The sequence below is a fragment of the Hyaena hyaena genome, unplaced genomic scaffold, assembly GCF_003009895.1.
Source record: "Hyaena hyaena isolate Hyena2069 unplaced genomic scaffold, ASM300989v1 scaffold_345, whole genome shotgun sequence".
Taxonomy (NCBI): Eukaryota; Metazoa; Chordata; class Mammalia; order Carnivora; family Hyaenidae; genus Hyaena; species Hyaena hyaena.
This window is the reverse complement of record NW_024080976.1, coordinates 843252-869204: the sequence shown is the minus strand read 5'-3', so window position 1 is coordinate 869204 and position 25953 is coordinate 843252. Positions and strand designations below refer to the sequence as shown.

The 25953-nt window shown below is 38.0% G+C and overlaps 1 protein-coding gene across 3 annotated transcripts; it reads right to left on the bottom strand.

Moving 5' to 3' along the window:
* Positions 1-397: 397 nt before the first annotated feature.
* On the bottom strand, positions 398-25953 carry ZNF146 (zinc finger protein 146). Of its 3 annotated transcripts, none has more exons than XM_039249617.1 (3): positions 25876-25953; positions 16310-16547; positions 398-3445 (listed from the first exon to the last, which is right to left on the bottom strand). In XM_039249617.1, exon 3 carries the CDS (start codon positions 2674-2676, stop codon positions 1798-1800), a length of 879 nt encoding a protein of 292 aa, XP_039105548.1. In that variant the 5' UTR covers positions 2677-3445; positions 16310-16547; positions 25876-25953; the 3' UTR covers positions 398-1797. The 3 variants fall into 3 exon arrangements, with proteins under 3 accessions (XP_039105548.1, XP_039105549.1, XP_039105550.1); XM_039249618.1 differs by having other exon boundaries at positions 16310-16406; XM_039249619.1 differs by having other exon boundaries at positions 16310-16403.

Sequence of the window (25953 nt, the reverse complement as noted above, 5' to 3'; positions counted from 1 at the left end):
ACAAGTGGGGGAAGAACAAAGATAGAGGGAGGGAGAGAGAGTATCCCAAGTAGGCTCCACACTGTCAGTGCAGAATCTGATAAGGGCCTCGATCTCAGGAACAGTGAGATCATGACTTGAGTCGAAATCGAGTCGGACGCTTAACCGACTGCACCACTCGGGCATCCCCAAGCTCTTATATTTTAATGCATATGCTGTTCTTCTGGAAATGGACGGGACAGGAAAACCGATATTCCAAAATCAGTTTATCTGAAAAAGACATGTTTTAAAGATGTACATGTACCCTTAACTAAAAGTTCTTAAAAATTTCTAAGCTCAGATGATGTTGCAAAATAATGTTAGAAATGTACAGATAGACCATATAGTGCACACCATTAACATGTAAATAGAAAACAGATTCAGATTATGTGATCATTTTTAATTTTAATAAAATAGATAATTTCATATTACATAGAGAGCAAGTTCATCCACTCATCATTGATAAAATTTTAGAAATATTTTCTATAAAAAGTTTAGTACTTGATTGGGAATGAATCCATTAGAACATGATTTCTACAGGTACAGTGTTCCCATCCTCACCCCCATTCTTATTAATTTTGAGAAAATTTAAAAATACAGAAAAGTACAAAAAATAAGACAAGATATCCATATACCACAATCAGAATTATCCAGTATTTTGATATATTTACTTGCAGTCTTTAGTTTTTAAGAGAAATGGATATTTATATATAAAAATGAAATCCCTTTTAAACAGTCCCCATCCCATCCCATCCCTCCCATACTCATCCCCTTCCCTGCTCCACTCTTCACAAGCAACCACTATCAAGAGTTTGGTCTGTATCCTTCCAATCCATTTCAAAAGCATTTTAAAAACATACATACATATATGTATCCATACCAATACATAGTACTGAATTTTGTGAGTAAAGTTTTAGTTAAAATTTACAAAAATGCATTGTAATATATGTTATTCTGCAACTTCATTTTCCCCCTTCAACATGATTTTTGAGATCATCCTCTCTAATACATATAGATCTCATTTGTTAAATTTTACAGATATACAGTATTCCGTCATAAGTATTTTCTATTTTGTTCCTGATGGGCATTTAAGTTGTTTCCAACTTATGGCTAACTACAAATCATGCCACAGTAAGCAGACTGGTACATATTTCCTAAGCATACAAATTCAGAGTAGAATTTTTGAGATTATAAGGAATGTCTCCCTACTCCCAAGGTCACAACCATTTCAGTATACAGCTTTTTCATATTCTTGTTTTTATCCTCTTGGTTCTTACCTCTGTTTATAGTTCATGGTCTGTTTTTTCCTTAGAGAACAAATTACCTCCAAATCACTTTTTACATAGTCCCATGATCTTCTCACCTCCTACTGTCATTAATATCATATTCTAAATTCTAACAGATGCATAGGTATTTCCAGAATCTCTTCTGTTCTACTAAATCAATACCATAAAAGTCTCTTCCTTTCCAATACTTAAAACTTATTTTTTGATTACACTAGTGAAGATCTCCAGATAAATGCAGACAGCAATAAGAAGCATGTTTAGTGGAAATGCATCTAAAGTTTCAGCATTACCTGGGCCATCAGCTTTTTTGGGGGGGCCCAGGATTTTTATCTTTTAAATGTCTTTCTCTTCAGTATGAATTCCATGGTGTCCAGTAAGTTCTTAGCTTTTGTTTTCCTCATTTGTGATACTTTCAGTATAACCATTTCTGATGTGCTACGAGGTTTAAATTCCTGATGAATGCTTTCCAATTTTTAAGATATTTACAGGGTTTTTAATGAGTATGAATTTTCTGGTGTCTAATATGGTGGGACTTCTGGCTAAAAGCTTTCCCACATTCACTACACTGATAAGGCTTCTTACCTGTGTGTATTCTCAAATGCAGAGCAAGGGTTGAGAATTGAGAGAAAGCTTTCCCACATTCATTACAACCATAGGGTTTCTCACCTGTATGGCTTCTCACATGCACCGTAAGAGATGAACTTTGAGAGAAGGCTTTTCCACATACATTGCATTCATAAGGTTTGTCACCTGAATGAATTCTCACATGTACAATAAGTGATGTTCGCTGAGAGAAGGCTTTTCCACATTCATTACATTCATAAGGTTTCTCTCCAGTGTGAATGTTTTGATGTTTTATGAGGTACTTCTTCTGCCCAAAAGCTGTTCCACATTCATTACATTTAAAGGGTTTCTCTCCAATATGAATTTTCTCATGCTCTGTAAGGTTAGATTTGCCACTGAAGGTTTTTCCACATTCCTTACATACAAAAGGCTTCTCTCCGGTGTGAGTTCTCTGGTGTCTGATGAGGTTTGACTTCTGAATGAAAGCTTTCCCACAATCCTTACACTCAAAAGGTTTCTCTCCAGTGTGAATTTTCTGATGGGTGAGAAGATTTTCCTTCTGGCTGAAGGATTTTCCACACTCATTACATTCAAAAAGCTTTTCTCCAGTATGGGTGTTCTGATGTTTAATAACATATTGCTTCTGGCTAAACGCTTTCCCACATTCATTACATTCAAAAGGTTTCTCTCTATTATGAAAATGCTCATGCTCAGTAAGATTTGATTTGTGGCTGAAGACTTTCCCACATACCTTACAGGCAAAGGGGTTTTCCCCACTACAAATTTTCTGCTGACTGAGGTGTGACATCTGAATGGAAGCTTTCCCACATTCACAAGGTTTCTCTCCAGTATGAATTTTTTGATGAATGAGGGTTTACTTTTGGCTGAAGGGATTTCTGCATTTCTTACATTTGTAGGGATTCTCTGTGTATGACCTTTCAAATGTAGAAGAAGGGATAAAGTTCAAGAGAAAACTTTATCATACTCAGTACATTAAAAGCTTTCTGTCCAAGTACGTTTTCTAACGCTCAGTGAAGTTTTGTTATATTCACTGGTTTCTCTCCAGTACAAATTTTCTTCTGCTCAAAGAGATTTGTCATCTAGCTAAAGGCTCTTCAGTATTCTTTAGAAGAACAGGGTTTCTCTTAAGCCTGACTTCTACATTTAATGTGGTGGGACATGTGAGTGAAAGTTTTCCCACATTCAGTAAATTCATACGGTTTCTCTATGGGGTTCAAATGGATTTAACTGAAGACATTTCCACACTGATTTACATTTAAAGGGATTATTAGCATAAGGAGCAAGAGAAGGCAGGATTTCCAAACTAATTAAATTGATGATTCTCTCCTACACAACTTCTCTCACGATTAAGTCTAAATTGCGTTTCAAACTCTTTCCAGGTAAGTTGAAAAAGGTGTTGCCTTAAAGATATAAGGTCTGAGATCAGAGGAAAGATCTTTCCAATTTTCTTATTTCACTGCTTTTTTTCCTCAGTCTATACTTTACTGGAGACGGATGCAACTTGCCTCCCAAGTCTTGTTGCCTCTCTATTTGCTCATCATCTTCTCAGGCTTCTTCTAAAATGGGGTACAAAGAATCATCATTTAATGGAGTTAATGTATAAAGTGCTTAGTACTGTGGCTGACAAATGATAAGCACTCAATAATGTTAGCTTTACATTACCATTATATATATAATTTATTACTAGTAATAAAATTGTGAATTGTATTTTCGGATGAACTTTGGAAGCCCATCGCACAGTAAGAAAAAAGCCTCATGACCAATGTCACCAAGTTACTTTTTGAGAAGAAAACCCTTGTGGAGGTATCTTCATAGAAAATTAACATTCATGGGCACATAAAGCTTAAGGATTACTCTTGAAAAATAATCTTTCCCATTAATTAGCTCAGCAAGTTGAATGTCATAAACAATGAGGAATTACTAAGTAGGATAAAAAGATGACATAAAATTGAGAAAGTCTCCCAAGATGCCTAAGGGAAGAAATTACCAACAACTGCTTCATTCCAAAATCTCATTAAAAAGACAAGGGTACAAGCTCACTAGAAAAAAGGGTATGATCAGAGTATCAGTGTACACAGACATTAACACATTTTCCAATAACATAAAAGCACGCAGAAGATTTTCAACACAGCAGAGCTGAGGAAATTCAAGTATGTAAAGGTGCCACACAAGATGCTGATGTCAAGCCAATTTATGCCACAAAACATCAGAAAGACTCAGGAAATGGAGGGAATCAAGTACATCAAAAGAAGGAATTAAGGATGGTAGCTGAAAAAAAAGATCATGTAAGTTGCAACTGGAGCACTACCTTCCCAGCCAGGAAGATAAAGGACCACTCCTTTGTATGAATGGAAATTATTCTTTACAGAAATTTATTCAAAGAAGCTCCAGATTCCAGGGCACCCAGCAAATGAGAGGACAAGGGAAAGGTGCTCCACAGAAATCAGTGGGATTAAATCTATACATAATATGGTGGAAGATCCAAGATATTCTGTAGCTGATGCCAAAAAATGTTGTCAACCAGGTAAATACATCTGTGAGCAGGATATGAAAGGTTCCTTCTCTGCAGAACCTGGAAGGCCCATGAAAAACCTCAGTAGGATGCCCTTCCAAGATGGTTGTCACTTGTACTCATTTTTGTTGTTGTTGTTTAAAGCTAAAACAAAGGACCTGGCCACCAAGGTTTGTGAAAGTCAGTATAATCATTTAGGGAGATTCTGAGTCCATAAGGTTTTCTTTTTTTAATTTTGTTTTTAAGTAATCTCTAAACCCAATGTGAGGCTCAAACTCACAACCCTGAGATCAAGAGTTGCACGTCCACCAACTTAGCCAGCCAGGCATTTTACTTTTTTTTTTAATAGAGCAGCAAAGTCTTAATTTTTATTTAATGTTTCTTTATTTTGGGAGAAAAAGAGAGAGAGAGCAGGAGAGGGCAGAGAGAGAAGGAGACAAAGAATCCAAAGCAGGCTCCAAGCTCTGAGCTGTCAGCACAGAGCCTGACAGGGAGCTCGAATTCACAAGCCATGAGATCATGACCTGAGCCAAAGTCGGATGTTTACCCGACTGAGCCATCCAGGAGCCCTACTTTTTTTTTTTTTTAACTTTTATTTGCATTATTTTTGCAAAATTTACTCCCCAGCCATTAGGTTTTTGTTTCTTCAGTTTCTTCTGGGGTATCTTTTTCTTTCTTTCTTTTTTTTTAGGTTTATTTATTTTGAGAAAGAGAGAATGAGGAAGTGAAGGGCAGAGAGAGAATCCCAAGCAGGCTCTGCATCATCAGCACAGAGCCCAATGTGAGGCTCAAGCTCACGAACCATGGGATCACAATCTGAGTAGAAATCAAAAGCTGGAGGCTCAACTGACTGAGCCACGTAGGCACCCCTGGAATATCTTTTTCTTCTGTGCAACCTCTTCTTCTGGACTAGGAACAATCTGCTTTTTTTTCAGTAGAGGTTATCTCAATGTGGCAGGGAGAGCTCATGTATGGGTTAATCTAAGCATGAGCCCTCTAAATTCTACTTTGCATCTTGGGGGCTTTGTTCACCTGGATGTGCTCAATGACCAGAGAATCTACATCTAAACCTTTAAGGTCAGCATTATTCTCTGCATTTTTAAGCACATGCAGTAAAAATTCAGCACTCTTTGGGCCACTGATCGATCCTGTGTCAGCCCCACTGTTTGGCCTGTGCACACCTACCAACTCTACCATTGTAGCGATAGAATGACACACATTGCTTCTGCAAAGTGACCTCTTTCAGACACTTGGTGGCTTTTCTGATATGCATGCCCTTGATGGCCCGGGCAATTGCACATGTGTTCTTAGAGTGAACAAAAGATTTGAACCCCTTGATTTGCAAGATTTCATAGGGTTTTCTGGGTCAAGTGAATAGCGAACCATTTTTGGAGATCACCTCAGGCCACTTAAGAAAAAGGGGCACTTGGATGGCTCAGCTGGTTGACTCTTGATTTCAGCTCGTCATGACCTCATGGTTTGTGGGATCAAGCAACATGTAAGACTCTATGCTGACAGTGCAGAGCCCGCTTAGGATTCTCTCTGCCCCTCCCCCACTCACATTCCCCCCCCCCCCTCAAAAATAAGTAAACTTAAAAAATTAAAACATTTAGGGGCACCTGGGTGGCTAGGTTGGTTAAGCAGCCAACTTCGGCTCAGGTCATGATCTCAGTTTGTGAGTTCGAGCCCTGCGTCAGGCTCTGTGCTGACAGCTCAGAGCATGGAGCATGCTTTGGATCCTGTGTTTCCCTCTCTTTCTGACCCTGCCCCGCTCATGCTCTGTTTCTGGCTCAATAATAAATTTTAAAAAAAAATTAAAAATTTTTTTTAAATTAAAACGTTAAAAAAAAGAAAAATAAAGTCTGAGGAAGTAAAGGTAAGGCACAGCACACAGCAACAAAACCTAAAACCAATCAGGTAGTTACAAGACATTTTATCAGTAAAACAATAACAGGGTCTGTAAGCAAGAAACAAAAAGTTCCTTTGACCTTAAGATGGGGAATGGAAAGGTAGACTGTATTATTCACTAATAACAGGGTAATCTTAGTGCAGAAAGATTATATTGCCTCATCCTAGTAAACTCAAGCATGGCCATCTACCTTATTTGGCCAATGACATATAAACACAATGACAAGTATTTCCTGGTAGAAGCTTTACGACGACAAATTTGGGGGCATGTGGCTGGTACAGTCAGTGGGTGTGCAACTCTTGATCTATGGGTTGTGAGTTCAAGCCCCACGTTGGGTGTAGAGAGTACTTAAAAATAAAATCTTAAAAAAAAAGATGATGACAAACTCAATGCCAGTTACTCAAAAAATTAAAAATAGAACTAACTGGGGCGCCTGGGTGGCTTAGTCGGTTAAGCGTCCGACTTTCGCTTAGGTCATGATCTCGCGGTTCGTGGGTTCAGGCCCCGCGTCAGGCTCTGTGCTGACTGCCAGCTCAGAGCCTGGAGCCTGTTTCAGTCTGTGACTCCCTCTCTCTCTCCTAGAAATAAATAAAACATTAAAAAAAAAAAATTAAAAAAAAAAAATAGAACTAACTGTATGACCCAGCAATGTCACTTCTGGGAATATCGCCAAAGAAAATGCAAACACCAAGACAAAAAGAAATATGCACTTCCATGCTTACTGCAGCATTACTTACAATAGCTGAGATATGGAAACAATCTAAATGTCCATCAACAGATGAACAAATAGAGAAATATGATACATATATACAATGGAATATTTTTCAGCCATAAAAAAAAAGAATGAAAGCTTGCCATTTGTGACAGCATGGATGGAACTTGAGGGCACTATGGTAAGTGAAAGCAGTCAGTCAGAGAAAGACAAATATTGTATGATCTCATTTACATGTGGGTTCTTAAACAAACTAACAAACAACAAACCAAGCTCATAGAGAAAAGACTGATGGTTGCCAGAGGTAGGGTGGGCAAAATAGGTGAAAAAGGTCAAAGGTACAATTCCCAGTTATAAAATAAGTCATGGGGATATAATGTACAGCATGGGAACTACTGTTAGTAATACTGTATTGTTCAGACTTACTGTGATGGTCATTTCATAATATATACAGATATCAAATTACTATGTTATACACCTGAAACTAATATATGTCAATTACACCTTAAAAAAATTTTTTTAAAAAGACAAATTCAGAACATAAACCAAGGTAATATGTTAACTGAGTGAAGTTCCAGAAAACAAAAGGAGAAAACTGATTAGAGGAAACATTCAAAGAAAAACAAAAAAACTTCCTCTTTTCTAAGTCATGAATCTCTGAACTTAAAGGGCACACTTAAGGGCACCTGGGTGGCTCAGTCAGTTAAGTGTCTGACTTCTTCGGCTCAGGTCATGATCTCACAGTTCATGGGTTTGAGCCCTGTGTTGGGCTCTGTGCATACAGGTCAGAGCCTGGAGCCTGCTTCAGATTCTGTGTCTCCTTCTCTCTCTGCCTCTCCTCCACTCATGTTCTGTCTCTCTCTTTCAAAAAACAAACATTAAAAAAAAATTTTTTTTAATAAATAAAAAATAAACGGCACTCTTGGTACCTTGCATGATGAATAACGTAAGATGTATACCTAGAAGTAGCACTATAACTTTTCAAAGGAAAAAATAAAGGGAACATAAATTAAAATAAACCAAACTACAATATATATATATATACATATCACCCAACTACATACACATACATTATCACCCAAAGGAACAGAAATAGAATGGCACCAAATATCTCAACAGAAACACAAGAAGCTACAAGACAAAATTCTGAAGGAAAATTCTAAGCTTAGTCTACCAATCTAATGGGACAAAGGCATTTTTCAGATATGCAAATGTTAAAAAGTTTTATCCCATTGCACCTTTCCTCCCAGGCTGCTACTAGATGTGCTACACTAAAATTAGTACATACGGAAGGCAATAGATACAGAATCCAAAAAATGGGGATATAACATGGGGAAGACAATGAAAAAAGTCTTTGATAATGGTGATGAAAAACAAGATAAGAGCTATCAGGTCAAAGTATGGCCAGTTCAGACTCAGGAAGGAGCAGAAATATTCTACAAGTAAATCTGTGGCAAAAAAATGGAAAGAAATTTCTCCATGCATTTGGCCATGTGGAAACTAGTATTTAGAAGGCTTTTAACTATTCTAAGGAATCCAAGGGAGTCTGTGCTAAGTACAGAAAACCAAGCAAACAAACAAAAAGTATGACAAATACAAATTTTATGAAAAGAAATCAAGTATAACGATAAATAAAATTCTATACATGTACACATATACTTCTGTTGTACATGAAAGGAAGATAGTTGTCTCAAGATGATGTCTTAAATCATCTTGAGTTTTGCGTAAACTAGGCACTTTTTTCATGGAGTACCATTTTTATTTTATTTCAGAGGGCATGGTTTTCAGAGGGCACCATTAATTTATTAATGACTGCCTTACAAATTAGTTATTCACACTTGGGTATTATTCAATAGGTACTTTCTTGAGACAGAACCAATTGAGACAACCATTTCAAGGAAAACAACAGACACCACGTATTGTCAATGATAAAATTTCAGTTTCCAAGCAAGAATTAGAAATTTGGGGGCGCCTGCGTGGCTCAGTTGGTTGAGCGTGTGACTTCAGCTCAGGTCATGATCTCGTGGTTTGTGGGTTTGAGCCCCGCATCAGGCTCTCAGCACAGAGCCTGGAGCCTGTTTCGGATTCTATGTCTCCCTCTCTCTCTCTGTCCCTCCCATGCTCATGCTCTGTCTCTCTCTGTCTCAAAAATAAAAAATAAACTATTAAAAATTTTTTTTTTTTAATTAGAAATTTGAAACGCCTGAGTGGCCTGGTCACCTAAGTGTCTGACTTCTATTCAGGTCATGATCTTACTGTTTGTGAATTAGAGCCCTACATCAGGCAGGCTCTCTGCTGTCAGCACAGAGCCTGCTTCAGATCCTCTGTCCCCTTCTCTATCTGCCTCTCTCCCCAGCTTGTGCTCTTTCTCTCTCAAAAATAAATAAAAACAAATTTTTAAACCTGTATCCTCCACCATGAGATCAATAGCTTCCCAATACTTAAAAAACTTTTCTAATGAGACTGGTGGTGATATTAATACGATGTTTTGATATTATATGGTGAGACACCATATTATCAAATACTTGGTAAGATAATATCAAATATATGAAAGATCTGTATAACTCAATTGACAAATGCATGATGTTACAGAAGTCATGCATGGGTAAAAGATCCACTCAAATTTTAAGACAGACCAATAGATTTTATCTAAGAGAAAAAAATATAAAGTTTCAAATTCTATATTGCAACTAATCTTGAAAAAATTATTTGTCACATATTGGCATAGTACCAAAGAATATCCACAATTATCTAAAAAGATACCTCTGAAGTATTTCTTCCTTTTCTAACTTCATTTGTGTAATGTCACAATTTTGTCATAAACTTTAACCAAAATAAAATGTTATAAGAGCAGAAATGAAAATCTAGCTTTCTCATTGGGTGCCTGGGTGGCTCAGTCAGTTAAGCGTCCAACTTCGGCTCAGGTCATGAATCTGCGGTTTGTGGGTTCGAGCTCTGCATCGGGCTGTGTGCTGACAGCCAGCTCAGAGCCAGTAGCCTGTTTCAGATTCTGTGTCACCCTCTCTCTCTGACCCTCCCCTGCTCATGCTGTCTCTCTCTCAGAAATAAATAAAACATTAAAAAAAATCTAGCTGTCTTCTATAAACCAGACATTAAAGATACTTACAGATATGAAAAACATCTGTCACTTTTCTCACTCAACTTCTTTCACTTTGGAAAATTATTTTTATTAAGAAATATAATTTAGGTTTACATGTATTGGGATTATTATTTTTAAATAAATACATTTTTAAAGCTTCTCAATGTTACTTGGCAGAAAGAGACAGAGACGCAGAATCTGAAGCAGGCTCCAGGCACTGAGCTGTCAGCACAGAGCCTAACACAGGGCTCAAACTCATGAGCCCTGAGATCATGACCTGAGCCAAAATCGGACACTTAACTGACTGAGACACCCAGGTGCCCCTCAAATTTACTTTTAAATAAGGTAAATATCATTAAAGTCCTCATAAACCAAAAGGTCTTCAAGTCTATTTATATATTCCATCGTGGCAAAACTCACATGACATAGAACTTACCACTAACCTTTTTTTTTAATTGAGGTATAACTGACATAACGTTAGGTTCAGGTGTACAACATGACTAGATATTTGTATATATTATAAATGATCACAATAAGTCTAGTTAACATCTGTCACCATAAACATACATAGATCTTTTCCTTGCTATGAATACTTTTAAGATTCAGGTGGTCCTCAAGTTTTAAGACTGTAAAGGTGACTGCAGGGTAGCAGGGTAGCATCCTGGGTAGCAGGATGAAATGTTCTGGAATTAGTAGTGATGACTGCACAACTTGTAAATATACTGAAAACCACTGCATCGTATACTCTAAAAGGATGGATTTTGTATTCTGTGAATTTTTTTTTTAATGTTTTATTTGAGAGAGAGATAGAGACAGCGTGAGCAGGGGAGGGTCAGAGAGAGAGGGAGACAGAATCGGAAGACAGTCTCCAGGCTCTGAGCTAGCTGTCAGCAAGGAGCCCAACGCAGGGCTCGAACCCACGAACCATGAGATCATCATCTGAGCTGAAGTCAGATGCTTAACCGACTGAGCCACCTGGGCGTCCCTATGTGGGCTATAAATAAAGCTGCTATTTTTTGAGAACTGCTACTCAAAAACATTACTGACTCCACAAAAATACCTTTTTCTTTATAGCATATTTCCAAGCTCTAGGGATTAACAGTACTGATGAAAAACGGAAAAATTCACTGTCCTCATCAAGATTATATTCTAATGGACAGATAAAGGAGTTGGTTTGTTAAAAAGCTCTAAGTGCTATGGAGGAAAAAAAATCAGGGAAGTGGGTAGAGTTTCAATTTTAAATAGAATGGCCTCAGGAGCACCTAGGTGGCTCAACTGGCAGCCAATTTTTGGCTCAGGTCATGATCTCACAGTTAGTGGAAGGGTCTCGGTGCTGACAGCTCAGAGTCTGGAGCCTGCTTCAGATTCTGTGCCTCCCTCTCTCTCTACCCTTTCTCTGCTCATGGTCTGTCTCTCTCTCAAAACATAAATATTTTTTAAAAAGTTGTTTTAGAGATAACTGAGGAAATCTAAATATAGACTGATTATTACATAATATTAGGGCATTATCTAAGGAGTAATGATATTTTGGTTACATAGAGACACACCATTCTTTTTAGAAAATGCATGATTTTTTAGAGGTGAAGTATCATATGTTTCAACATTTGTAAATATGCATACACAGGAATATAGATACATATACATACATATAAACTTTTTAAAAGTTTTTAATATTTGAAAATGTTCCTAAGATAAAAAACTGAAAAAGAACTGATAAATAACAATCCTCCCACAATTCATAGATTACTTAACAAGTATCTCTTATTTAATCAAAACTAGAGACAGAAAGAATATGGGCCTTCCTTTTAACACGTTTAAAAACATTTTTTTAACGTTTATTTATTTTTTGAGAGACATAGACAGAGTGTGAGCAGGGAAGGAGCAGAGAGAGACGGAGTCACAGAATCCAAAGCAGGCTCCAGGCTCTGAGCTGTCAGCACAGATCCTGACATGGGGCTCGAGCTCATGAACTGATGAGATCATGACCTGAGCCGAAGTTGGATGCTTAACTGAATGAGCCACGCAAGCGCCCCTCAACATATTTATAATACAGACTCCATACACCAAAATATAAAAATATCTAAGAATTTACTCAGGACTTTTGAATTTCCATGAAAATGTGAGAAAGAATGGACAAAGGGAAAATCAATAAAACAGGAACATGTTTAAAACCTGAATAGGTAGAACATTTCATTATCCAAAGCCAAGATTCAAAGCATTTTATAGAGGAAAAAATGTATTCACATTTACACTTATGGTTAGTAGCTCCTTTCTTGATTAGATTGAAGTGTATCTTTAAAGCCTTCGCTGACCATATCTCAAGGACCATGAGAAAAGAAGTAATCGGCGCCTGGGTGGCTTAGTCGGTTGAGCGTCCGACTTTCGCTTAGGTCATGATCTCGCGGTTCGTGGGTTCGAGCCCCGCATCGGGCTCTGTGCTGACTGCCAGCTCAGAGCCTGGAGCCTGTTTCAGAGTCTGTGACTCCCTCTCTCTCTGACCCTCCCCTGCTCACGCTGTCTCTCTCTCTCTCCTAGAAATAAATAAAACATTAAAAAAAAAAAAGAAGTAATCAAGACATACTATGAAATTGGTTTTAGGTAATCTCTGGATCTGAAAATAATGAGCTGAAATCTCCAATTTAGGTATTATATACTAACGAATTCACTGTCTGACACAAAAAGAATGAAACAAGTTAGACAGCTGTTTACCCTGTAAATACGTAAAATTATGTTGGGAGAGACAATAAGGCTGGAGGTGCCAAAATAAAAATTGATACCATAGAGTTACTTCTAACTTCAGAATAAATGAGTCTTCAGCTGGGATTTAATTCATAAAGAGAAGGAGCCCTGAGGGGCGCCTAGGTAGCTCAGTCAGCTAAGTGTCCAACTCTTTATTTCAGCTCAAGTCATGATCTCACAGTTCATGGGGTTGAGTCCCAAATAGGGCTCTGTGCTGACAGTGCAGAGCCTGTTTGGTTTTCCCTCTCTCCCCTTCTCTCTGTGCCTTCCCCCTCACTCTCTGTCTCTCTAAATAAATAAACTTTAGGCGCCTGGGTGGCTCATGTCAGTTTGGACTCTGGCTCAGGTCATGATCTCACAGTTTGTGAGTTCGATCCCCACAACTGGCTCTCTGCTGCCAGCACAGAGCCTGCTTTGGATCCTCTGTCCTCCTCTCTCTGACCCTCCCCCGCACACAGGCATGTGTGCACTCTCTCTCAAAAGTAAAATAAACTTTAAAAAACAAAAAAAAGAGAGAGAAGGAGGAAAGGCAGAATGCTGTGTTTGAGGAGCCACCTCCAGTAAGAGGGGGAACAAAAAAAAACAAAAAAAAAGCAAAGACAAGAAAACACTTAGAAAAATACAGCAGTATCTCAGGTCATCAAAGTACCAATCAAGAAGTAGGAGAGAATTCCTACAGGGGTGACTCAAACATGGCATAAATAGATCCTTTCTTCTAAAATGGTAAAATAAGAACATTTCTGCCCGCTTTTGACATCTGTGAAGGATAAAGAAAAACAGGAAAAAAGGAGGGAACTGCATTTTTTTAAAAAAAATTTTTAATGTTTTATTTATTTCTGAGAGAGAGAGAGGCAGTGTGAGCAGGGGAGGGTCAGAGAAAGAGGGAGACAAAGAATCCGAAGCAGGATCCAGGCCTTGAGCTAGCTATCAGCACAGACCCTGACGCGGGGCTCGAACCCACGAAAGATGAGATCATGACTCATGGTCATTTAACTGCATGGTCATTTAACTGCAGTCAGACACTTAACTGACTGAGCCACCCAGGTGCCCCGGAACTTCACTGTTGATAAGAGTAGAAAATAGCTATAATTCTAAGGTCTTATGAGAAAGGATGTTAGCAGGCAGCTGCCATTGCTGTTTTTAGGAAGAGCTCTCATGTACAATGCTCTCTGAAAACGTAAGCCACAGCCTCAAGGGCCAAATCATCACCTCCTTGTTTTTAACAGACTCTAGGAATGTAGACCCAATGCAGAAGACTTGGTGGGCCCACCAGCATCCCTAAATGGTAAGAAAAGTAGGACTGAGCAAGACAGAGACACCATCAATGAATAAAGTAGCTTGTTAGTATGGCAAAATGGAAGTTCACAACTTTGTATCTTCCTAAATTCCTGACTTGTATGTCTAACTGCCTATATGAATATGGACTGAGATGATCAGAAGACATGTCAAAACCAACAAGTTCAAAAGAAACCTCTTGATCTCCAGAAATTCCTCAAGACTTCCTATCTCAGTAAATATTAACTCATTCTCTTCTACATAAAACCTTGGGAGTTATCAATGTGATTCCTATTCCTCTTATAACCAATACAATTTATCAGCCAATCCTGTCAGCTCTTTCTTTAAAATATCTTAAGAATCTGACTTGTCACTAGCTCAACTACTACTATTTGCCTACCTAAATTACTGCAATAGCCTGTGATTAATCTCCTAGCCTTGGTCCCCTATACCTTATTTTCTACACAGCAGCCAAAATATAATTCTGATCTTATTACTCCTCTGCTCAAAACCCTTTGATGGTCTCCCAGATCACTCAAAATAAAAGCCAAAGTCTAAGACTTGGCCTGTTACTTAACCAAACCTATTCTTAATCCCTTTTGCCCACTCTGTGCCAGAGTACTCTGCCCTGGTCAATTTCTTGAACAGCAAACTCCAACCTCTGGGCTTGTAACACTTTTTGTTCCTTCTGGATTAATGTTCTTCCATCAAATACTGCATGCACCACTTGCACCTTCTCCAGATTTTTTTTTCAAATGTCATCCTCTTAGAGACCTTTCCCTGACCAAGGAATTTAAAATTATAATGGCCAACTAGCTTGGTCTATTCCTTGCTTTATTTTTCTCCAAGCACTCACCACCATCTGATAGAATATATATTTTTACTTATTTACTCACAAGTCTGTCTTCTTCAGGAAGGAGAAATTTTTGAAAGCTTTGGTCACTGTTTCCTTCATAAGTGAAAAGGTGACTAATAACATCATTCAATAAATACTTGATTATATGAATACATCATGTTGATGGAAATGTAAAATTGGTTTACTCCTTTTGAGAAAATGTAATTACTACCGTCAAATCTATAAATAAACATTGACTCAGCATTTTCACTTAGAATAAAGTATTATGTAGTTGTATCCATATATTTCTGCAAAGCAATACAAATAAGTATATATGCACTTGTGTGTTCAAAAACGTAAGCCTGGAAACAACCTAAATGTCCATGAAGAGGAGACAGGTTAAATAAATGTGTTGACAGAGAATCTCTCCCAGAAAAAAACAAAACAAGACAAAACAAAACAAGGGACACAATAGAATACATACCACCATTTATATGAAAAGGAAAACTAAGGGCTTATATACACATATATTCATATTTACAGCAGAGATATATAATATATGCTAGTTTATTCATAGATTACTTCAAGAAGGATACATGTGAAACTCTTAAAAGTGACTGCATCTTTGAAAAAAAACTGTTAAGACTGAAGGTCAAAGGTAAGAGAAGACCTTTTCAGTATACACCTGGATGTTCAAAAATATTTAAAGTTCATGTATTATATTAAAAAACAGACTCATAATATTCCTATGCACACAGACAGCAGAGAAGCAGAAGTGATTTCTGAGGCAACAACTTCTGAAAGAGGTATACGGGGCAAAAGAAAGGGAGGTAGTTTGTTGACGTGTAACGTGAGAGGTGGAAGAGAAGACAACAGGAACCATGATTACAGATACAGATTACAAATATAATCTGGAGGCACTTAACCACTGAGAAAGAATGAAAGAAGATGGGTAAATAATAAAAAGGAACCTAAATGTCAGACAATACATAAAGACTTAAGACCTATAAAAGACACTGCATGACTCAAGGAGTCTACATACACTGGGAGGTATGAGAGTGAGAGTATCAATGAAAGAGAACAATCACAGATGCGGTACAAATAAAGTATGAAGTGCTGACATCCAGAATAGAGATAAGTGGGGCATCTGGCCCTCTAGAATCTAACTAAATAGAGTACTGAAGCCAAAAAAAAAAAAAAAAAAAGACTGTAAATGTAACTCAGGTCTCTAAAGAATTCATATCAAGTAAATACTCCAAGTCTAGGGCTGTAAGAAAACATCTTAAGAGTATTCAGATGCTGCCTGAACAACTGTGACCTCCCTTGCCATTCACTCACCTGAACAAATTTCCTTTCCACTTTGTTCTCCACCATCCAGAGTTTGTCTTCTTGTTCCAACAGAGGATCACATACAGTGTAGTTGGATTATAACCTGCTATTGGGAAAATAACACAGCACTAAAACATTAATGCTGGGGCCAGAGTACCATCCTAGAACTCAGGCTGAGCCCTGGGGCCTCCAGGCCTTCTGAATGATGAGGAAGGTGCAGTTTCCAGGGATGCACAAGAAAGCAGCCCTGTGAAAAAGAATGAAGTAATGACCTTTTGCTTTAGAGATTAAAGTGCCCACAATTATATAAGCAAAGGGACTATTTGAATCCTGAATTTCAAAGCCATACTCATTAAACCATTTCAGTTTCCACACATCCAGAAATGGGGTACAAAAGACAATTATTTCTCAGAATTTTACTTATACAGAAAAGCTGTTCATGCCTTGTATGACTGGTTGCTACTGTTCTATAGCACCACATTCCTACATAGGCTCCTGAGTGGATTTTAACCATGGCCCTTATTCCTGGATAAATTTAATACTCATCTCTATGACAATAGCAGCTTGTGCCCATCAGAACTACGTCATCAGGATACACTGTGTAGGAAATTGTTCTTATGGTATTCAGGAATAAGGTTGCAAAAAGTTTTCCTAGAGTCCTAATATTTACTCTGTGTTATAATCTGAGTAAAACTATGTATTAGAAATGTGTATTACATTAGAAATGCAAATATAGGTTAAAAAAATCTGTTAAAATTTTCTAATTTTGGTTACTGCACTGTGGTTATGAAAAACAATGTCCTTGGTCTTAGAAAATTCATGCTGAAGTACTTATAAAGGAAGCATGTGTGCAATTTAGTCTCAAATGGTTAAAAAAAATTATACACACACATATTTGGAGAAAGAGAGAAGGACAAATAAAGCAAAAAACTGAAAAATGGTAAGTTTGGCTGAAGAGTATATGGGACTTTCTGAACCAATCCAACTTTATTCTATAGAGTTAAAATCATTAAAAAAACAAAATCTTGAGGCACCTGGGTGGCTCAGCCAATTGCGTGGCCAGTTCTTGATGTTGGCTCAGGTCGTTATCTCATGGTCCAAGTATCTAGCCCCACATCGAGCTCTGCACAGAGCATGGAGCCTGCTTGGGATTCTCTCTCTCTGCTCATCTCCCCCACTCACAGATGGTAGATTCAAGCCCCGTGTCAGGCTCTGCACTTAGAATTCTCTCTCTCCCTCTCTCCCTCCCTCCTTCTCTCTCTGCCCCTCCCCTGCTATCTCTCAAAATAAATACACATTTTTTAAAAAGGCAAAATCCTAAAACACTTAAATTACTACTTACACACATACACACTATTTACTATGTATGCTGAAAGGCTTGGTCACCAATTTGTGCTGAAGTGTGGCAGAAATGGAAGGCCAAGAAAGTGATTTAAACATTAATGTACACAGAAATAGGAGAGGGTGAGTTAGCTATAGACAGCCTTGCAAGAGAAAGGAGATCAAGTTTAATATTGTGGACATCCAGAGTGTCAGGTTTCTGAGCAACATGCAGACAGGTATATCCATTAAACAACTGCACATATACATAAGGAGCTCAGATAGGCCTAGGAAGGAAATGGCAATGTATCAGCTGTCAGAATACCAGTGCTGCTGAAGACATAGGTAGAATGAGACTTTTTAGAGAATATCCACAGTATATGAAGAAGATAGTCAAGGACAGAATCCTACAAACACCAACAATGGAGGAGGCAAGGAAAGGTTTCAAAGAGCATGGTAGCCACTTAGTTTTGAGTCTTTCAAGTACTCACCCTGAAAACCATACAAAAACAAAATATCAAGAATAACGGGGCTGTGAAACTAGCAGAGAGAATCTGTTCACTCCAAATTATATTATGTGTAGCCCCAAACACCCAAAATAGCAAATATGGTACAGGAACCACAACATTATGGTAGGCACAGCAAAAAAGACTACACAATGGTAAGAAATCTTTGAGAGAACAGATCTCAGAAATAATTAGTAAATATTCATTCTCAGAATGGCAGTGAAAACTGTTGCAACTCAGTCTAATAATGAACAAAACCAGAGACCAAAAGCCCTCTCCCAAATTCTATGTAGAACCAACCAAGAAGCTTACAGAGAAAGTTGCAAAGAAGTCTAGGAAAAACTGGGAATTTCTTGGGGGAATCTCAAGAATTTAAGGGGCGCCTGGGTGGCTCAGTAAGTTAAGCGTCCAACTTCGGCTCAGGTCATGATCTCACGATTCATGGGTTCGAGCCCCGCATTGGGCTCTGTGCTGACAACTATCTCAGAGCCTGGAGCCTGTCTTCAGATTCTGTATCTCCCTCTCTCTGACCCTCCCCTGCTCATGTGGTCTCTCTCGGACTCTCAAAAATAAATAAAAAACATTTAAAATTTTTTAAAAAAGAATTTAAAAAGCTTCAGAAATCTACAGCTAGTATTTCTTTACTAAATGAGTAAGTCCTCACCCTAAAGGGTACTGATTAAAGCAAGACCTAGATTCAACTGAAAAGAACTGTGGGGGAAAGCAAGGAGTAGGCTTAAAAAGTACTTGGGAGTAGGGCATCCCCAAATTTAGCAACTTTTAAAGGTGAAAGTATCATCCTAGAAGGCAAGTACTGTGAAGAACTATAGAAAACAGGGAGATGGAGACAGAAGTTGTCTTCAACCAGGTTAGGGTCACTGACCCAGAGGAGGTAAGGAACTCCTCTGCTTTAAACACTAAATGAGGCAGGTGAGCTCTGAAGCACAGAATGTTCCTATGCTTCCTTTTTCCTGGTACTGGTCTCAGAAAATCTCTCACTCAAACATGAGGAAACAAAATAATCGTTTGTATCCATATAAGGATACTGTAACGAAAAGAGGGGAAACAAACAGCACAATCTTCCAACAGTTGAGTAAACTCACCTGAAAAATACTGCCACAAAGCAAGTAAGAAATGAAAACAAAATGATTTTTTTAAAAAGACAAAAACTTTAAGAAGCAAAACAGGGGCACCTGGGTGGCTCAGTCAGTTGAGCATCCAACTCTTGATTTAGGCTCAGGTCACGAACCCCAGGATTGAGCCCCATGATGGGCTCTGTGCTGAGCATGAAGCCTACTTAATATTCTCTCTCTGCCTTTCTCCCCTGCTCACTCACACTCTCGCTAAAATAAAATAAAATGAGGAAGCAAAGCTATATAAAGAACACAACAATAAAAATAGACTTTTGGGATGCCTGGGTGGTTCAGTCCTTAAGCGTTCGACTTTGGCTCAGGTCATGATTTCATGGTTCTTGAGTTCAAATCCCACACTGGGCTCACTGCTATCAGCACAGAGCCCACTCTGGATTCTCTGCCCCCCTCTCTCTGCAACCTCTCTCTCAAAAAGAAATAAACATTAAAAAAAAAAAAAAGACTCTTCACTATAGAGAACAAAATGAGAGTTGCTGGAGAGGAGGTGGAGATGGAATGGGTAAAATGGGTGATGGCTACTAAGCACTTGTGATAAGCACTAGATGTTATATACTGAAGTGGTAAACCACTAAGTTCTACTCCTGAAACTACTATTACACAATATGTTAACTAACTGGAATTTAAATAATATATTAAAATTACAAAAATTTTTTAAAATGAAAGTGACTATTAAAAGAGAAACTGAGTAAAGAAAAGGTCACTCAAAAGTAGGGAATGAAAAGAAAACAATTAAGAATGGACATCTTGGGGCACCTGGCTGGTTCAGTCAGTAGAGTATGCAACTCTTGATTTCAGGGTTGTGAGTTTGAGCCCCACTTGGGTGTAGAGATTACTTAAAAATAAAATCTTTAAAGAATGCCTGGGTGGCTCAGTATCCAACTTCCACTCAGGTCATGATCTCATGGTTCCTAGGTTCAAGCTGTGCTGACAGCTCAGAGCCTGGAGCCTGCTTCACATTCTATGTCTGTCTGTCTGTCTCTCTCTGTCCCTCCCCCACTTGTGCTCTCTCTCAGAAATAAATGAATAAACATTACAAAAAATAAAATCTTTAAAGAAATAAACAATGTCAAAACAAAATTTTTAAACTTGAAAACTGCAACTCATTCACATAGGGCTAACCTATCTTATGTAGAGCTACTAGAATAGGACCCCCACAGAAAAATGAGGAAAAGGATATGAACAGACTCTTCCCAGATAAATGCAAAAAGTAAAATATTCAATACTACGCTCCAATGATAAGGTCCTAGCAGAGAAGGTGCTCTTGTACATTGCTAGTGGCAGTGTAAATACCTAGCTATATGGGCAATTCCACTTACAGCAATCTATGTTAGAGATACTCCTGCATAAGTACAAAATAATACAGAAAAATTATTCATTACTGCAATTAGTAACAGCAAAAGATTGAAAACAACCTAGATGTCCAACAACTGAATCAATTATGGTAAATGCACAAATGGCATCTTATTTATATAGCAGTTAAAGTGAAAAAAAGGGAGAAAAAAGAAAACACACACACACACACACAAAACCCCACATAATGATTAAGAAAAATCTCCAGGACATATGGTTAAGTGAGGAATAAGATGTATACAGTATGCTACCTTTTATGAAAGAAGGGTGTGGGTAAGAGGGAACTACTGGCTCTACAAACAAAATATCCACTTGAAAGATAAACAAGAAACAAATAAGAAACTGTACTTGATTGGGACAAAGAATGTGATGGGGGAGGGCAGAATAAGATGAGGTATCTCTGTGGGATGTATTTTTTTTGTTGAATCACAGATATACATTAGTTTCTTTTTATTTTGCTTTTATTTATTTTTTAAGATTTAAAAAAATGTAATCTCTACACCCAGGGTAGGGATCAAACTCACAATTCCAAGATCAAGGGTCACAAGCTCTACTGACTGAGCCTGCTAGGTATCCCCATTAGTTACTTTTTTAAATAATCAAATCCATTTTTTAAAAAGCAGTCCCTGGGGTTGCCTGGGTGGCTCAGTTGGTTAAGTGTTCAACTTCAGCTCAGGTCATAATCTCACAGTTCCAGAGTTCGAGCTCCATGTTGGGCTCTGTGCTGACAGTGCAGAACCTGGAGCCTGCTTCAAGTTCTGTGTCTCCCTCTCTCTGCCCCTCCCCTGCTCACACTCTGGCTCTCTCAAAAATGAATAAACATTTTTTAAAAAATAAAATTAAAAAAAATTAAAAAGCAGTTCCTGAACATGAACCTGAATTGAAACAAATGAACCCAATTATACATTAAATTTGTAACATAGTTCCTCAAAGAAAGAATATATTTCAAAAGAGTTTAGAAGAAAGAAGTAACTATACATCTTTGGTAGGATGCATATTAAGGACAAAAATAGCTACAAAGAAATTTTTCATGTGATAAAGTATGTTCATGGTTACTACTATTACCAGTAATGTTATTTTGAAACCATTTTCCTTATACTGTAAGATAAAACAATGAAAATAAGAACTTATGTTAGCATGTTTAAAAATCTTTACTATAAAATACAATTAGGAGCTAATTAGTACATAAAAATATGCCATTTAAATTGAATTAGAAACTTACATGAACTCGTATTTTTAAAAATGATTTTCTAGTTCTATCATGAAATGCCCTGAAACAATATTACCACTGCAGCAATGAGACATCTCTTAATACCATTCTCCAATAAAGGGAACCAGAGCTCTTTGTGAGAAATGGCCAATTCCAAGTGTAACAGGGAAGGTACAAAGTGAGCTTGGAGTGCAAAAAAGTTTCAAAGTTAAATGGCAGCAAGTCAAAATGAACCAGGAGTGACCTTGGAGGAATGTCCACCAGCTAAAACTGTGATAACAGGGGCATCACAAAGAAGACTAGCTGCAGTTACTAGAACACTGTGTGATGATGTTTAAAGGTCAGAAATTTTTGAAACAATTTGAGGTCAGCAACCAAATAACTGGAAAAGGAATTTTAAAAAACTAGAAAATCATCAGTTTTCAACCCTTGAAAAAATTGACTTAACCAAGGATTATTTACTAGAGTAAAGACTATCTACTAAATCGTAAGAAATGAACATTAGTATGGTACCAAAGTAAATCCATACAGATTACATTTTGGTCATAAAGGGGAAAATGCAATCACTAATGATGGACCAGTCATATCATAGGTCTTTCCTGATGTTACACAATTTGAAGATCATCTCTGATATACTCTGACCAAAAATAAGTCACAATTGGGATTTTTAATAAATATCATCACAGGTTCTGAATTAGAACCGTGAGAAAGTAACCATCATAGAAATCAAAGAACATTCTCATGAAAAAGATAATGATGGGTTTCTAAAGATGACTAGAACTTGAACACAGAAATCTAACTTCCTCATTCCAGTTATAAAAGGAAATGTTATTTTTAAAAAGTTTAACATGGAAATAGGGGCGTCTGGGTAGCTCAGTCAGTTAAGTGTTTGACTGGTTCAGGTCACAATCTCAAGGTGTGACCTCGAGCCTAGGTGACAGGGAGCCTGGAGCCTGCCCTCCCTCTCTGCCCCTTCTCCTTTGTGTATGGGCGTGCACTTTTGCGTGCAGTCTCGCTCTCCCTCTCAAAAATAAATAAAATTAACATTAAAAAAAGTTAAACAGGGGCACCTGGGTGGCTCAGTAAGTTAAGAGTCTAACTTTGGTCATCATCTCACAGTTCTTGAGCCCCATATTACGCTGTGTGTTGTCAGCACAGATCACAGGGGATCCTCTGTCCCCCTCTCTATGTACCCCTCCCCCATGCTCTTTCCCATGTGTCTGCTCTCAAAAATAAACATTTAAAAAAGAAGGGGCCATGGGGTGGCTCAGCTAGTTGAGTGTCAGACTTCGGCTCAGGTCATGATCTCACGGCTTTTTGGGTTTGGGCCCTGTGTTGGGTTCAGTGCTGACAGCTCAGAAACTGGAGGCTGCTTCAATTCTGGTGTTTCCCTCTCCCTCTGCCCCTCCCCCACTTGCACTCGGTCTCCCTCTCTCAAAAATGAATAAACATTAAATAAATTAAAAAATAAAATAAACACAGAAATAAAAAAAGAACATCTATATAGCCGAATCTTTAAGAAAGTCTTACCAGAGATAGTACAAATGGCTATTCTATTCTAAGGAACTATTATTTTGCAGATAATAATAATACTGCTATTTAGCACTTACCCAGTACTTACTACACACCAGGCACTTAGAACTCCTCAATCTGCACAACCAACCACCCTGTGAATCAGATACTATTATTTTCTCTATACATTACTAAATAAGAAACAGGGACAGGTTTAAGTACACCGAGGTGCAAAGTGGCACAGGAAGGAATTAACAGTCTGGGTCCAAGGCCTATGTCGTCCTTTAAAGGAAAAAGAAAAAGAAAAAGACTTTAACTTTTAAATACTAAATTCATAGATTTAGAAAACAAACATAAAAGGGTATTTACCCTTGCCCTACCTATCCCAGGACTACTACCCCAAATGGAGATAGCCATTTATTAGTTTCTTGTGTAGCTTTTGAGTTTTCTAATGAAAACAAATATAAATATATATATTCTTATTTCTGCCCCTTCTTACTTCAAATGAAGCATGCCATACATTTGGCATCTTAGTTACTTCAATGTCAGTGTACAGAAAGCTTCCTCCTCATTCTTTTGTATTCTTGCGTATTATTCTATTGTATAGATGGATCTAATTTTATCAAACCAATCTAGTGATGACTTATCTTTTCCTCTGCCAAACACCACAGCAATAAGCAAGCTTGTACTCCTATCATTTTAAGCAAATGCAGGTACACTTGTAGGATTAATTTCCAGATGTGAAATAGCCCCATTAAAAAGAAAACACACTTGTAGTTATTATAGATGTTGCCGGATTTCCCTTCATCGGCCTGTTTCATGGTAACACCAAAACGATTTTAATTTCTGAGAATTTAGATTTTAAAATACATTACCATTAGATGGATGGATCTAGACAATATAATGCTAAGTGAAATAAGTCAGAGAAGGACAAATACCATATGATTTCGCTTATGTGTGGAATTTAAGAAACAAAACAAAGGGAACAAAGGGGGAAAAAGAGACAAACCAAAAAACAGTCTTAACTACAGAGAACAAACAGATGGTTACCAGAGGGGAGGTGGGTGGGTGAGTGGGGGATGGGTGAAATAACTGAAAGGGATTAAGAGTACACTTATCTTGATGAGTACTGAGTAATACAGAGGCTTACTGAATCACCATATTGTACACCTGAAACATGTAACAATGTATGTTAACTATACTGGAATTAAAAAAATAAAATACATTAGCACTGGACTCCCTCCTCCCCACACCCAAACTGCTTTTTCTTTTTCAGAGTTTTACTTGCTACTTTATTTTTCCATATGAAGTGCAGAATCCGCTTATCTAGTTCTCCCCCACCCCCCTCAAAAAAGTAGATACTATTATTAGGATTACATTGAATTAATAAATTCACTTAAATCTACACACGCTTCTTTAAGACGTCTTCCTAATGAAATACATGAGGTATCTATTAAATAACATCCCATATTATGCCTTTTAGCACTTTTTAAAGTTCTTTTATAATAGCTTTGCGTATTGTTTATTTCTGAAATTTTTATTGCTATTGTTAACAGTTTTCTTCTATTACGTCTTCTAACTGGCTGTTGTCTATTTGAATAGTATGGATTTGTAGATATTAAATTGGTACCCAATAATTTTAACTCTTACTATTTATTATTACGTTAAGAAGGACCGTGGGGATTCCTTAAAAAAAGCATCTTTGCAGATCGAAGTAATTGTCTTTATATTTCTTCACAAAATCCACTCAACCTGGGAACACCACGATTCACTTAAGAGTTAGGAGACTTAGAATCTAGGTCAGATTAATGGATAAACATCGCAACAACTAAATTCTTTTCTTCAAAGAATGAGGATAAGTGTACCTAACCTAGAGCTCCAAACCCTTGGTTCCTATCCTGGGCTTTCCGTACCATACGGCATTGCCGCTTAAAGCGTAATGTCGATATTTGGTCTAGTACTTAATAGCAGCCCTATTAAAATACCCTGAAGATCAGAGGATTTGGGATCGCCTGCAGCTCCCCCACCAACAAAAAGTGCATTTGAAACATTATTTGCTTAAAAAAGAAGAAATCAAGGTGATCTGCATTCTACTTCAATTAAAAGTAAATGCCTTTTTATGTAAAAATTCACTTTTAACTTGCCACTCAGCTTTATTCCCCCTTTAAACATTCAAATAAACAACATTCTCAGCGAAGATGGCACCGTTATTACCAGCACTTTCGAGAAGGGAAGTGCGATTCCGATAGTATTACCTCAATGCTGATCTCCTATATCTCCCTCTCAGATGGAGCCATACACAATCCTGCACCCACAGTTACTCAATAATCCCAACACCCAGTCAAACTTGCGGACAAACTCAGGGTCACACACGCTCGAACGCTCCTCAGAGACCCCCACCCCCACCCCACATGTAGGCCAGAAGCTCTTAAACCCACTCCCCATCCCCGCGCCGCGCCCCAATAGATTCAGAATCCTCCCCTTCAACCTCCCCGACCCGAACGGCCCAAGACGCCCACATCCCACCTCCTACTTTCGCGCCACGTGGACCCAGGGGCCGGACTGACCCGCGGACAAAGACCAAAATGTCCACTCGGCGCGCTG

Coding starts and splice junctions, on each gene's coding strand:
- ZNF146 (XM_039249617.1), bottom strand. CDS start 2,676: ATGTCACACCTCAGTCAGCAGAAAATTTGTAGTGGGGAAAACCCCTTT.